This window comes from Heptranchias perlo, chromosome 12 (assembly GCF_035084215.1).
Source record: "Heptranchias perlo isolate sHepPer1 chromosome 12, sHepPer1.hap1, whole genome shotgun sequence".
Lineage (NCBI taxonomy): Eukaryota > Metazoa > Chordata > Chondrichthyes > Hexanchiformes > Hexanchidae > Heptranchias > Heptranchias perlo.
This window is the reverse complement of record NC_090336.1, coordinates 6,032,683-6,046,039: the sequence shown is the minus strand read 5'-3', so window position 1 is coordinate 6,046,039 and position 13,357 is coordinate 6,032,683. Positions and strand designations below refer to the sequence as shown.

General features: G+C 46.8%; 1 protein-coding gene across 1 annotated transcript in view; it reads left to right on the top strand.

Moving 5' to 3' along the window:
* LOC137328125 (low choriolytic enzyme-like) overlaps nt 1-13,357 on the top strand; it is a 193,366-nt gene that overhangs the window by 114,555 nt on the left and 65,454 nt on the right. Inside the window, exons 8-9 of the mRNA XM_067994304.1 lie at nt 2,499-2,620; nt 12,302-12,459. Coding sequence (XP_067850405.1) covers nt 2,499-2,620; nt 12,302-12,459 — 280 coding nt within the window. The remainder of the gene's footprint in view (nt 1-2,498; nt 2,621-12,301; nt 12,460-13,357) is intronic.

Genomic DNA, 13,357 nt, shown 5'->3' with positions numbered 1-13,357 from the left:
GTTGATTCTGGGTATGGAAGGGTTGTCTTATGAGAAAAGATTGAACAGGTTGGAGTTTAGAAGAATGAGAGGAGATCTTATTGAAACATACAAGATTCTGAGGGGACTCGATAGGGTAGATGCTGAGAGGATATTACCCCTCATGGGGGAATTTGAAACTAGGGGGCATAATCAGAATAAGGGGTTGCCTGTTTAAGACAGAAATGAGGAGGAATTTCTTCTCCCAGAGGGTCGTGAATCTTTGGAATTCTTTACCCCAAAAAGCTGTGGTGGCTGAGTCATTGAATCCATTCAAGGCTGAGTTAGAGAAATTTTTGATCAGCAAGGAAGTCAAAGGATGTGGGGAAAGGGCGGGAAAGTGGAGTTGAGGTAAAAATCAGATCAGCCATGATCTCATTAAATGGCGGAGCAGGCTCGAGGGGCTGAATGGCCTACTCCTGCTCCTGTCTCTTATGGTCTTATGGTCTAATCAATGTCCAGTAATGCTGCACACAGTGAGCCAAGACTAATTGGAATTCTTAGCTCAAGGACTCAGGGGACTACAGAGAACTCCAATGCTGCAACCTCGAAGAAGCGATTGGGAAAACCTAGAGCAGTGTGTGTGGGAGGGGTAAGGCACATTGGGATCGGGGAGGGAGGGAAGATTTTGCAGGGTTAGAGGAGGCTTAGAAGTCTGGGGAAGGAAGGTAGAGGAGGTTTAGAGACTGGAGGTGAGTAATGGGAAGGGAGAGTATGGTTAGATATAGGGGAGCAAGAGGGAAGTTGGCGAAGGTTAGAGACAGGTTGGGAGAGAAGGTGGATTTCTGTTGGAGCTGGCACATATAAAAATTCCTGGTGGTGGTCTCAAGATGTAGGCTATGGTTAGGGCTGCCATACTAGAGTTGCCATACTGGAAGTTGAGGCCAGCAGGGCGGGGGAGGGTCCCAATATATTGTTGGAAGTGGCTGAAGCTAGGAGCAATGCGGCGGGGAGATGAAAGTGATCATAAGAGTCAGTGTTACGATTATATCCACAGTTAGGATCAGTTTCATGGCAGGGTGGGGGGGAGGCGCTATCTGCCACACTGGTTAGTGGGGCGGGAGATGGGAGTGAGCAGCACAGACTGGAACTAGGCTGATGAAGTCGAGTGAGGGTCAGTGCCTGCGGGGTAGAAGGTGCAAGTGAACGGCCCAGGCAGCCACAGCAGAGGATATGCTTTTTAAGGTGGAGTTGCCGGGTGGGTTCAGAGGCGGTAATATGTACATTTTACTTATTAAAACAAGAGAATAGTAAATTAAAAAATTTTAGGACACTGACTGTAAGAGGGATATTGTCTGGAGGAGGGTGTGGGGGGGAAGAGGAGGGGAGGAGGAGGTAAATCTCTTACTCCCTCCCAACCTGGTTGTTCCCCTCGTTTTGGCCTCCGCAGGCAAACGTCAGCAAACTTCTATTTTTCTTTTACTGGTAAGGAATGAGTCTATCCTAATTCTGCTTGCATGGCTGTGCCAGTTTAGACTTTCTTTGCCAGGGTTTTTCTTTAAGCTTCTGAGCCACTCAGACAGACACACTTTTGGAATGAAAGATATGGCTGAAGTGAGTACTGAGTGGACACCAAGGTTTTTCTGATGCTGCCTTGGAAGCCCTGGTGCAGGCAGTGGACAGGAGAAGGGACATCCTCTTCCCCCCAGGGGGCAGGGAGCCCTCCAGGTATCAACTCCACCATGAGGTGGGAAGAAATTGCTGAACATGTCAATGCCAGGAGCATCACACCCAGGATATGGTTGCAATGCTGGAAGAAATTCAGTGATCTCACTAGAGTTGTTAAGGTAAGAATACTGCTCTCTTACTCTCTGCTCACAGCTGTACCACTTACAGCTTCAGCACTCACAAGACTCTCCTCCCCCACTACCCCTCACTCTCCTACATTCACTGCACCACACTTCACCACACCGCCTTCTCATACTCACACATTCACCAATATTACAACCCTGACTCACCCACAACTCACATCTTACGTAGAATTACAGAAACAGGCTATTCAGCCCAACAGTTCTATGTCGGTGTTTATGCTCCACACAAGCCTCCTCTCACCCTTCTTCATCTAACTCCATCAACATATCCATCTTACTCACAGACTATCAGCTATTCCACCATGACAGGCATATTCCCCAAACACCTCACAAGACTCTCTCTAACACACTCCCTTCTTTCTTGCAGGAGAAGGTTACACACAACTTGAGACAGCAGGCTGGCAACTGAGGAGGAAGACCTCTCTCCCCCCTCGAAGAAAGCATGCTTGCCATCATGGGCAGGAGCAGAGTTGAGGCCATGGCACCTAGCAACACTGGAGGGGACATCGCGCCGGATTTCTTCATATCTATTCCTCTTTGTCTCTTTTAACTTCTCCCTCACCCCACACACTCTGCATGACAAGCTGCAGATGCTTTCACCACCCACTTCTCTCTATCTGCTCTCCCTTCACACCACAAACTTACCCTTGTCCCTCTGTTTCATTTCAGCTGCTGAGAATGTGGAAGCCCTTGTGCCAGTGGAGGAAGAGGAGGCCAACCTTCAGGGTTCTCAAACTCACCCTCGCAAGCACCAGCTCAGATCCTAGCAAAACGCAGACTTTAGAGGCTAGGTTAGAGGAAGTATCTCACCTGATGACTCACCAGACACAAATGCGCAGTAGCTAGGGGATAGGACGCTGGAGGACGAGGTCGTATACTAGATGTTCTGCACAGGATTCAGGTGCAGACTTCGAGGGCCCAGGCTGCCAAAGAAGGCTGATGGGCGTCTACCAGGAAATGATAGGTACTTTGGGCAGCAAAGGGTCAGAGGGCTTGCACATAATGTCACACAGCATGGAGCTCCAACTTGTCTCAAGGCTTTGCGCAGAATACGAAGACTTCTTGCCAACATGGACTGAGCACAGACTGCTGCAATGGAAGCTCAGACGGCTACTGTGGCAGCTCACATTGCTGCCATGCAATCCCAGACAGCTGCCATCTTGGCTCTGGCATCCAAGCAGTCCAGCAGTCTGTTCTCACACAGAGCCGTAGGAGTGCTGAAACGCCGTCCCAGGAGAGGGGCCTTGGCTCCATGAGAGAGGCACCTGCTGTCCTCTCTCTGGATAATAGCATGCCTGCTGCCCCGCCAGACAATCCACCAGTGTCCTTGTTAGTGCCACACTGCCAGTTGGGCCAGACTGCTCTGGTTCACACTGAGATGGTGCAATCTGCAGCCGGGCCCTCAAGGCCCACAGCTGCTCGAGGTCGCCCACCACAGCCGTCTGAAGTGTCCTCAATGGAAACTCAGCTGCCCACCTCGCAAGCTGCAGCAACTGGAGAAATACCTGGTAGGAGCACTAGGATGTGGAAAGGAACATGCAAGACAGGCACTAAGGGTGATTCTTAATTATTTCTATTAATTATTATGTGGAGATGCCGGTGATGGACTGGGGTTGACAAATGTAAACAATCTTACAACACCAAGTTATAGTCCAACAATTTTATTTGAAAATCACAAGCTTTCGGAGGCTTCCTCCTTCGTCAGGTGAATGTCAGGAAATCCTTGAACCTTTCGCATTTATATTCAGAGAACAATACCTGGTGATTACAGATAATCATTCCAACTGCCCGTTGTCAAGGCAATCAAAGTGTTCAAACAGAGAGGTGTTACCTACAGGACCACCGAATATACAAACGGCCAGAACACAAAACAGAGAGAGAGAGGAAAGGATGCCCCGGAGCATGGTACATTGGCGAGACCATGCAGACACTGCGACAACGGATGAACGGACACCGCGCAACAATCGCCAGACAGGGGGGTTCCCTCCCAGTCGGGGAACACTTCAGCAGTCAAGGACATTCAGCCACCGATCTTCGGGTAAGCGTACTCCAAGGCGGCCTTCGAGACACACGACAACGCAAAATCGTCGAGCAGAAATTGATAGCCAAGTTCCGCACCCATGAGGACGGCCTCAACCGGGATCTTGGGTTCATGTCGCGTTACACGTAACCCCACCAGCGAATAAAAGTTATCTGTTTTTAATTCAACGGGTCATTTTCAGTCTTTCTCTTCCTTTTGGATGTTTCTCCCTCTCTCTCTGTTTTGTGTTCTGGCCGTTTGTATATTCGGTGGTCCTGTAGGTAACACCTCTCTGTCTGAACACTTTGATTGCCTTGACAATGGGCAGTTGGAAAGATTATCTGTAATCACCAGGTATTGTTCTCTGAATATAAATGCGAAAGGTTCAAGGATTTCCTGACATTCACCTGACAAAGGAGGAAGCCTCCAAAAGCTTGTGATTTTCAAATAAAATTGTTGGACTATAACTTGGTGTTGTAAGATTGTTTACATTTATTAATTATTAGGCAGAGATGTAATTGAGTTGATTGATAAATTTGTATTTTGTTCTGGATTCGATGTTGATGTTTATATTTGTAGTGAAATAAGGGGAAGACCCTTAAATCTGAACTGCAGTAAGGCAATCAGATGATGGTTGTAAGGAATGTGGTAAGGATCGTGGGACTGTCGGTGTATTGGGGCTGGGAGGGCTGATTTTGGTGATGAAGGGTGTTTTTGGGGTTGTTCTCACCCTATTGATCGGTGCAGATATCTGGTCCCCGGTTTAGCCAAGAAACACTTATACCTCACGGATCGGGGGGTTCAGGAAAATGGGACTTATGCTAACGTACCCGGTGATGGATCACGTAGCCGAATAGCACAGAGAACCCACAAACTCAGTGTTTGAATTGAATTGGAATGTTAGTTTTATTATACCGTCAACACAAAGAAAATAACGATAAAAACGGTCCTACACAGTACATTGAGTTACACACACCCACTACAGTACTTTATCCCGCTAAACTAAGAGGTTGGTAGGGACTCTGGAGACACCTATCACACACACACATGTATGGTCGAGGCTCACCAATCCTTTGCACTTGCAGGTTTGGCTGACCGGTTCTCTCACATAGGGTTCGTTGGTTTCGCTGGAAGCTGCTCTCCTCCCTGGAGAGTTCGGGTGAAAAAAACTGATCAGGAACTAAGGGGAAGAGAGAGAGAGAGAGAGAGCTGGAAAAGAGATGAGAGCTAAGAAGTACCAGAGACAGCAAAAGTAAGGCTGCAAAACAAGAGAGAGGCAGAACAAGAGGAGCAAAAGCAAGACTGCCAAACAAGAGAGAGACAGAACAAGAGGAGCAAAAGCAAGACTGCCAAACAAGAGAGAGAGAGAACAAGAGAGAGAGGGGTTTCGAGTTTCCACTTATGTATCCCTCTCTTACAATGGTCTTTGTCACTTAAATGAGGCACTTCCATGCCTGTTTAAACAGTTCTTACAAAATCCTTAAGAATCTTTGATGGCTTTTGGTGGTCTCTCATCATGTTGCAATTGCTTTTCTCGATGGGCCATTGTTCATTCCGATTTGAGGAGCACTTGCCATACAAGGCTTCCTTTTCATCCAATGTCCTGGGTGTTGATTGGTTTTGCTTTAAAACAAAGACATGGCTCCATCATGTCTGGAGTAGTTGCCTCTTTCAATGGCCTACTGCCTTTCTGATCGTTGACCACCAGCTGTAGGTTTTGCATTAAAACAGAAACATGTCTGAAACAGTAATTCTCCCACATTCCACTGTGTGTGTTGTTGATTCGTCTGGTGACCTCTTACCTATCCTTCCATCTTAGGATTTTTGGTCAATGGCCAAAGTTTTACATATTCAGGGAAAAGGTGCAATTCCCAGAATTCTTACAGTGAAGCACTCCTCGATGAGCTTGTCTCTGAGAGCTCTGGCATAGAGGGACACTGATGGTCACTCCTCTCCTCTTCCTGTTCCTCCTCTCTTTCTGCACCTCTCCCACTTCCTGCTCCTGCTCCTCCTCCTGCACTTGTTGCTACCCAGGTGGTACTAAAGGCTCGTCCCTCATGATGGCGAAGTCATGCAGCATGGAACAGTCGACCACAAATCTAGATACACACTCAGGGATGTACTTCATAGCTCCTCCCGAACGGTCCAGGCAGCAGAAGCATTGCTTGAACACGTCAATTTTTGCCTAATGATGTTCTTTATGGCAACATGGCTCTCATTGTAGGCCAGATCTGCAGCTGTGCACGGGTTCCTGACAGAAGTTATGAACCACATCTGGAGGGGATAACACTTGTCACCCATAACTTGACAGCCTGGTTGGAATAAAGGCGGCACAGAGGACTGACGCAGGATGAAAGAATCATGACTGCTGCCAGGATAGCGGGCGCAGACCTGCATGATGCTTTGCCTGTGGTCGTAAAGCCAGCTGTACTTTAAGGGAGTGGAATTCCTTTCAATTGATGAAGATGCAAGGCAGGGCCATAGCTGCAGCCAAACTATCTATGAAGCAGCCAAAAAACATGCAAGACTAGCAAAATCTTGCTCTGTTTAGACTTTCCAGAGTGATAAAGCACACCAAAAAACATCTAGAAGTTAACCAGCAGCCTGAAATGAGAAACTAGCAACTAATCTGTAAGCACCGTGTCATCCCTTTGAATAGCGCTGGTGAGGGGACCTTCCTGCCGGTTAGCACCGTTTTGTGCTGTGTGAGTTCAGCACGTGGCGAGTGAAGCACTGGGGCATACGAATATTGAAAATAGGTCCTTCAAGATGAGCAGGACCCTAATTTAAATAAATTATTCTTCCGTTTAAGTAGTCTAGACATGTGCTCCTGATGCTACTACCACATCCACCTTATCCAATATGGCGGGGAGCATACTTCCGCCTGGAAACAGGCCCACTCTTCTTGTCCACCATGCGGCCGAATTTCTAGGCTTATTTTTCTCATTCTAATTTCCTCCTAGTGCATTGCAAGCATAAAACTAGGAAATTGGGGACTACTGTGATACTGGCCTCATTTACATATATTTTCATTAGTTGGCTGGACACTTGGATGGGCGGATCGCTGGGAGGGCCAAATCGTGTTTGAAAACTCGGGGATCGATTTTGGGACAAACAACTGGCATGGGAACAGGAGTAGGCCATTCAGCCGCTCAAATCTGTTCCGCCATTCATTTAGATCGAGGCTAATCTGTACCTCAACTCAATTTACACGCCTTTTGTCCATATCCCTTGATACCTTTGCCCAACAAACATCTATCGATCCTAGTCTTGAAAATTGCAATTGACCCAGTATCCACAGCTTTTTGAGGTAGACACTTCAGCCAGTTTCTGTGGTCATTTCATCTCTCATCCCTTCGAAGTTTGCACTACTTACATTTAAAACCCTTAGTTTGTGATTCTCCCCTTTCCCTCTCCAACCTAAAATCAAATTCAGTCATATGGTTACGATTCGTAAAATGTTCCCTTAGAATCAGATTGTTAGCCAATTCTGGTTCGTTACTCATCACTAAATCGAGTATGGTTTGTTTCCTAAAATACATTGACCTAGAAATTAGGCCCATTTTTCTGGTACTGCTTGGACTACCAAGGCTCAATATGACAGGCAGGAAGCATTCACACATTTCCGGCTGGAATTGAGCCACCCGCCATGTTGGGTAAGGACAAACAAGAGGCGTCCTCTACCCAAGCCTGAAGCAAGCGTTAGGCCCTTTTCATGTGCAAATAAGGGGCCTAATACCTCTTTGAGGCCTCCACTTCAACATTGGTTAGCCGCCGGCTGCATTCAGGGAAATCAGCCCCAGGGATAGGCTGCAACAAAGCAGGAATGCTCCTCCCGATCCCACATTAAAGGACCCGATCGCCGCTCTTGACTCCCCCCCCACTCCATTGCCGCCACTTCCAACGCGATCCCTGGCCCCGATGTCCCCTCTGCTCCTGACCCAACTCCCATGATCCCTGACCCCTGACCCGATCCTCGGCCCCAATCTTACCTCTGCTCTTGACCCAACCCCCGTGATCCCTGACCCCTGACCCAACCCCCGCAGTCCCCGGGCCCGATCTCTCCTCTGCTCCTGACATGATCCCTGACCCCCGACACTTATTCCCATGACCCCTGACCCAGGCCTTGATCCCTGACAACACTTTTTTGAGGGCCAGTACTACTGCAACTTGGATTCCTCTTCACCAGCGGGCACTTGACACTTCACCGACAACATTGAAATGATGTCCAATAGCTGGAGAACCTCAGCCCTCAACATTCGGGCATGGGGTAGGGGTGGAGCAAACTATTCCCCCCCCCCTCCCCCACCACATGCCAAAAAAGGGTCGTGGCCAATTTTTAGTCCATTATTCTAGAAAACTGTAGAAAACTTCCAGACAATACATTCTAAAAATTCATTATCTTTACTAATTAAGCTCTTCTGCTTCTCGCAGTCTATGTGAACATTAAAATCTCCCATTGTATCCACATTGTTTTTGCTACATTCTTCCCTTTGCTACATTTACACATCCCACCATTACATCACTATTATGAGGAGGTCTGTAGACAACTTCTACCAGTCTTGCATTCTTTGCTGTTACTTAGCTGTACTGCCACCGCCTGATCACCCTTACTAAAATCCCATCTTTCTGCTGTAATTGTATCTTTTATCAATATCGCTATCCCACTCCTTTCCCAATTTCCCTGTCTTTTGAGAAGATCCTATAGCCCGGAATGTTTAGCTCCCAATTATGCCCAGCTTGTACCCAGGTCTCTGTAATGGCTACTACAGCACAACCTTTAAACTGAATTTGTGCTTCTAATTCATTTGTTTTATTTCTTACGTTACATGGATTCATGTATAGAGCTCTTATTTGGGTAACTGTTCCCACCCTGCCTGTATGTCCTACTGATCTTTTTCTCACACTTTTGACTTATCCTGTGGATTTTCCCCTCCCACCCCCCTAACTAATTTAAATCTTTCCCCACTGCCCTATTTACCCTTTCTGCAAGGACACGGGTGCCTCTCAAGGTCTTCCTGTCAATACAGCTCTCCCTGGTCACAAAATTTTTTCCAGAGTCCCAGGAATCTGAACCCTCCTCTACCTACACCATCCTTCCATTTATGTGTTGACAATCCTAATCCTTCTCTCCCTGTCTAGTCTAGCACGTGGCACTGGGAGTAATCCAGAGATTACTACGCTGGAAGTTCTGCTCCGTAATATAGAATATAACTCTTGAAATCCCTTCACAGAACCTTGTACCTACTCCTATCTATGTCATTTTTCCCACATGAACCTCGGCCTCTGCCTGCTCAGTGATGTCCCGAGCCCTTGCACGTGGGAAGCAACATACCAATCAGGACTCTAGATCACGTCTACAAAAGAAACTAACTATCCAATACAAATGGCTTCCACCTCAATTTGCTGGTCTGAAAAATGGTTTGCCCTGATTTATCACTATAAAAACACCAAAATGGCATGGATTCTCAGGCCTATCTTTCACGGCATTGTGCACAATGTGTCCTCTGCCCATGATTTTTGTGTTTTTCCCATTCTGTCCTATCTGCTCTCTCTTCCTCTGTCCCATGCATCTCTCTTTTTCCTTTCTCAACCTCTCTTCCTCTGCTCTGATCTCTTCCTGTCCCTTGATCTGTCAGTGTGATCTTCTCAATAGCATCTCATGCCCTCTTTCATCTTTCTTTGCCCTGATTTTTCACCCAATGGAAATAAAAATCAGGAGAGATGTAAAACGGAGACATGTAGGACTCAAAGATACGACCGCTGTGACTCCAGTTGTTATAGGGGACTGGGAAGGGGGGTGGTAGGGTCGTGAGGGAGGGAGGGCGATCGGGCGGGAGGGTAGCTGTGGCAGGGAGGAGGGTATCTGCCGGAAGAAGGGGTGAAGGTGATTGGGAATGGTGGGTAGCGGTTGACGGCAATCAGGGTGGGGGAGTTTAGTGATCTGGAGAGGAACCCGAGGTTGCATTGCGGGGTGGGGGGGAGCGGGGAGGAGAGTGGTGATCAGCAGTGGTTTTAATGTGAGGCCAAGAGGTGCATTTACTCACCACGTTCAGGTAAGTATATTTTAAACATTTACCTTGCTGGTTGCAGCCTTCAACAGTTCCTTTAAGGATCGCTTGTTAGGCCGTATGTAGACCTGGTTCACCTGAATGCAGTCAGCACTGCCTCAGAGCAAACCAGTAATGCAGAGGGGACTTCAAACAGGTGTAAGGCATCTTATTTGAATATGCAAAGGATCTTTGTTTTTGTTCGTTCATGGGATGTGTGCATCGCTGGCAAGGCCAGCATTTATTGCCCATCCCTAATTGCCCTTGAGAAAGTGGTGGTGAGCCACCTTCTTGAATCGCTGCAGTCCGTGTGGTGAAGGTTCTCCCACAGTGCTGTTAGGAAGGGAGTTCCAGGATTTTGACCCAGCGACGATGAAGGAACGGCGATATATTTCCAAGTCGGGATGATGTGTTACTTGGAGGGGAACGTGCAGGTGGTGTTGTTCCCATGTGCCTGCTGCCTTTGTCCTTCTAGATGGTAGAGGTCAGTAGAGGTCATGGGTTTACAGGTGTGAGCCCTGTCCACCTATTTTTTTGCCTACACCAATATGGCAGATGGCGCACTTCCTACCCGTAATGAGTGTGTGCTTCCTGCCCGCTATATTGGAGGCATAGGAGGCTGTTTCGCACCCAAAGAATGAGTGCTGCGCGGTCATATTTCTAAGCCATAGTCATCAAACATATAGATTTATCTACCAGAAGGTCAAAACTATGCAATTAAAAAAACAACTATCTTTATGCTTCTTCTACTGGCCATGAAGGGGCCTTGGAGATTTGGGCTGATGTTTGGACATTTTCCAGATGTCAGAATGGATTCTTAAATACAATCTTTCCCACTAGCATTCCTAACCGCATCCCCGCAGCCCGTCCCCACCCTTGCGAGCATGAAAGAATTTCTCAGGTCTGCATACATTATCTTTTAATATCATGTTCTGACCTTTATCCATCCATTCCAGCAGCCTTCACTTCATCCATTTAATAATGCACATCATAATACAGACAAAGAAAATCATAACATATTGCACAGCAAGCAACATTTTAAAGGCAATTATTCTCCATTTCTTACCATATGCTAAGAAATTATCCCCAGGACTTAAAAGCTCCTTCAGATCTCCTTTTACTGTTAGTCATCTTATGGGTAATTCTGACTATGTATACTTAGCCCTCACATGTTCCAATTTGAGTGTTAACTCAGAAGAAACATCCCTGAATTTTGTAATTTCAAATTCTATGTCCTCTACACCAATTCCAATCCCTCTGATAAATATCAGTGTGTCCTATCCTAGTTGTTCCATTAATTTGTATGTAAAAAGGTCGGTTTCTCTATGGAGCATGTATCAGAGATTTAAGTGAATAGTTTAAGTTAGTACTGATACAGAATGGGGGTTAAATTAGATAATCAGCTACCTGCGCTGTTGATTGGCTGCACGCATCAGCAGGGGGCCGCATATCGCAAGTGGCTAAAGCTACTTAAAGGCAGCCTGCACCTCTTAAAAGGGAGGTGAATTGTGGCTGCAAGAAGTGGTGGGTGACCTTTGTGAACTGAATCTGTGCTGTAATATATTGAAGGACGGCCTAACATGCGTGAGAGCATACACCAAGGTTTTCTGATAATGGACTGGTGGCCTTGGTGCAAGAGATGGAGAGAAGGAGGGACATCATGTATCCGCAGTCAGGGGAGGGGGCAGGAGGCCCTCCAGACCTATGCTTAGGAGGCAGTGGGAGGAAGTAGCAGCGGTCAATGCCAGGAGTATAGCATGGCGCAGTGCAGGAAGAAGTTCAATGATTTAACACGAGTTGTCAAGATGAGTAAGTAAGTTCAATCTTCAAATGGTTTATCCTACCAACTGCACTACTAACCTCATCCACTCCTCAATTCACTACACTCCCATCACCCACCTACCAGCAATCTCTTTCAATCAGTACTTAATCCTTCAATTCATATGGTTTACCTCACCCTCACACACTTAGTACTGTTACAAGCTTCACACTTACAACTCACACACATTGAAAGCTATTCAACCATGACAGCCACATCACCCAAACATCTTGCAGGACACTCACTGATACACTTCCCTCCTTCTTGCAGGAGAAGGTGGCGCAAAACAGGAGGCAGCAAGAAAGAGCTGGAGGAGGACAAGCGCATTGACATGTTTTAAACCCCATGGTGGAGACAATGCTGGTCATCAGGGGAAGGGGCATTGCTGAAGCCGTGGCCACTGACGGGGCTGGAGGGATCGATGATGAGGGTCTCTGCATACCTAATCCTCCTTCTCTCTTCCCACTGTTCCCTTATCCCACAATCTTTTCTGACTCATATGCTGCAGATGGTGTAAGCACACACTTCTTACTTTCTCCTCTCCTGTCACCACAATCGAACCCTTGTCCCTTTGTCATTTCAGATCCCAAGAACTGGAACCTTCTCAGTCAGAGGAGGCAGAGGAAGAAGACAGTGATAATGAAGATCCACCCTCACTCGATCTTACACTCACAGCCACCAGCTCAGAGATTGACACTGCGCGTACTTTAGAGGCTAGGATAGAGGAGGGATCTACACGTGGTAAGACACTGGGCACAAGTGCGCAGGACCAAGGGCGGGGGGAAAGGATACCACAGGCCCCAGCTCGCTGGAGAGCGAGCTCACACACTATTTCTGCAGCAGAGGATTCAGATGGTGACCGTACCACAGGTACATTGGGGGTAATTTTAACTCCCAATAACGGGTGGGCTGGGGGCAGGTGGGCAGTAAAAATTGTTGATTTCATCAGCGGGACTGCAACCCGGTTCCAACTTGGCCACTTCCGGGTTTAACCCAGGCATGTTTGGATGAGCGCGCACATCTGGAACCAAGAAGTTGTGTCCCCTATTAATGCCGGCAGGCGGATCGTTAAAGGGGTAATTTACCTACATGAAATACTTAAGGTAGGTAATTTTTTGTGGATTCTGAACCTGAAACTAATTTTACCTTACCTACATGGGGTTCTTATGGCTTCTCAAACTCGCCAGTGAAACGGAGGCGAGACTTATGCAGAAGTTGATTTGACCCTTTAAATCTCAAGAAAAGCACAGGGATTCCAGCTGGCCTCTCAGTTCTCTTAGGCAATGTTTGGCTGAGATTTGTTGGATCTCTATTCACTCTTCATCACTCAATTAAATTAAATAAACTGAAAATAATCAATTGTTAACATCCTGAATTAATGTTGAGTGTGTGCACAAGCTTATATTTTTAAGAATGATGACAACATCTGAAATATTGGAATATTCTGCAGTCAAGTTACTTGAAAGAATCATAACATTTGATAAGAACTTGGCTGTTTTGCTGATTAAAAATTATAGCACTCCAAATATGTTTCCAATTCTCATCCATTCTTTACCTTTGTCTGGTCCATCTGTTCCCTTCTTTTTCTGGCTTTCTCTCTCTCCACCTTTGGCAATAGGCTTTCCATAGGTATTTATTA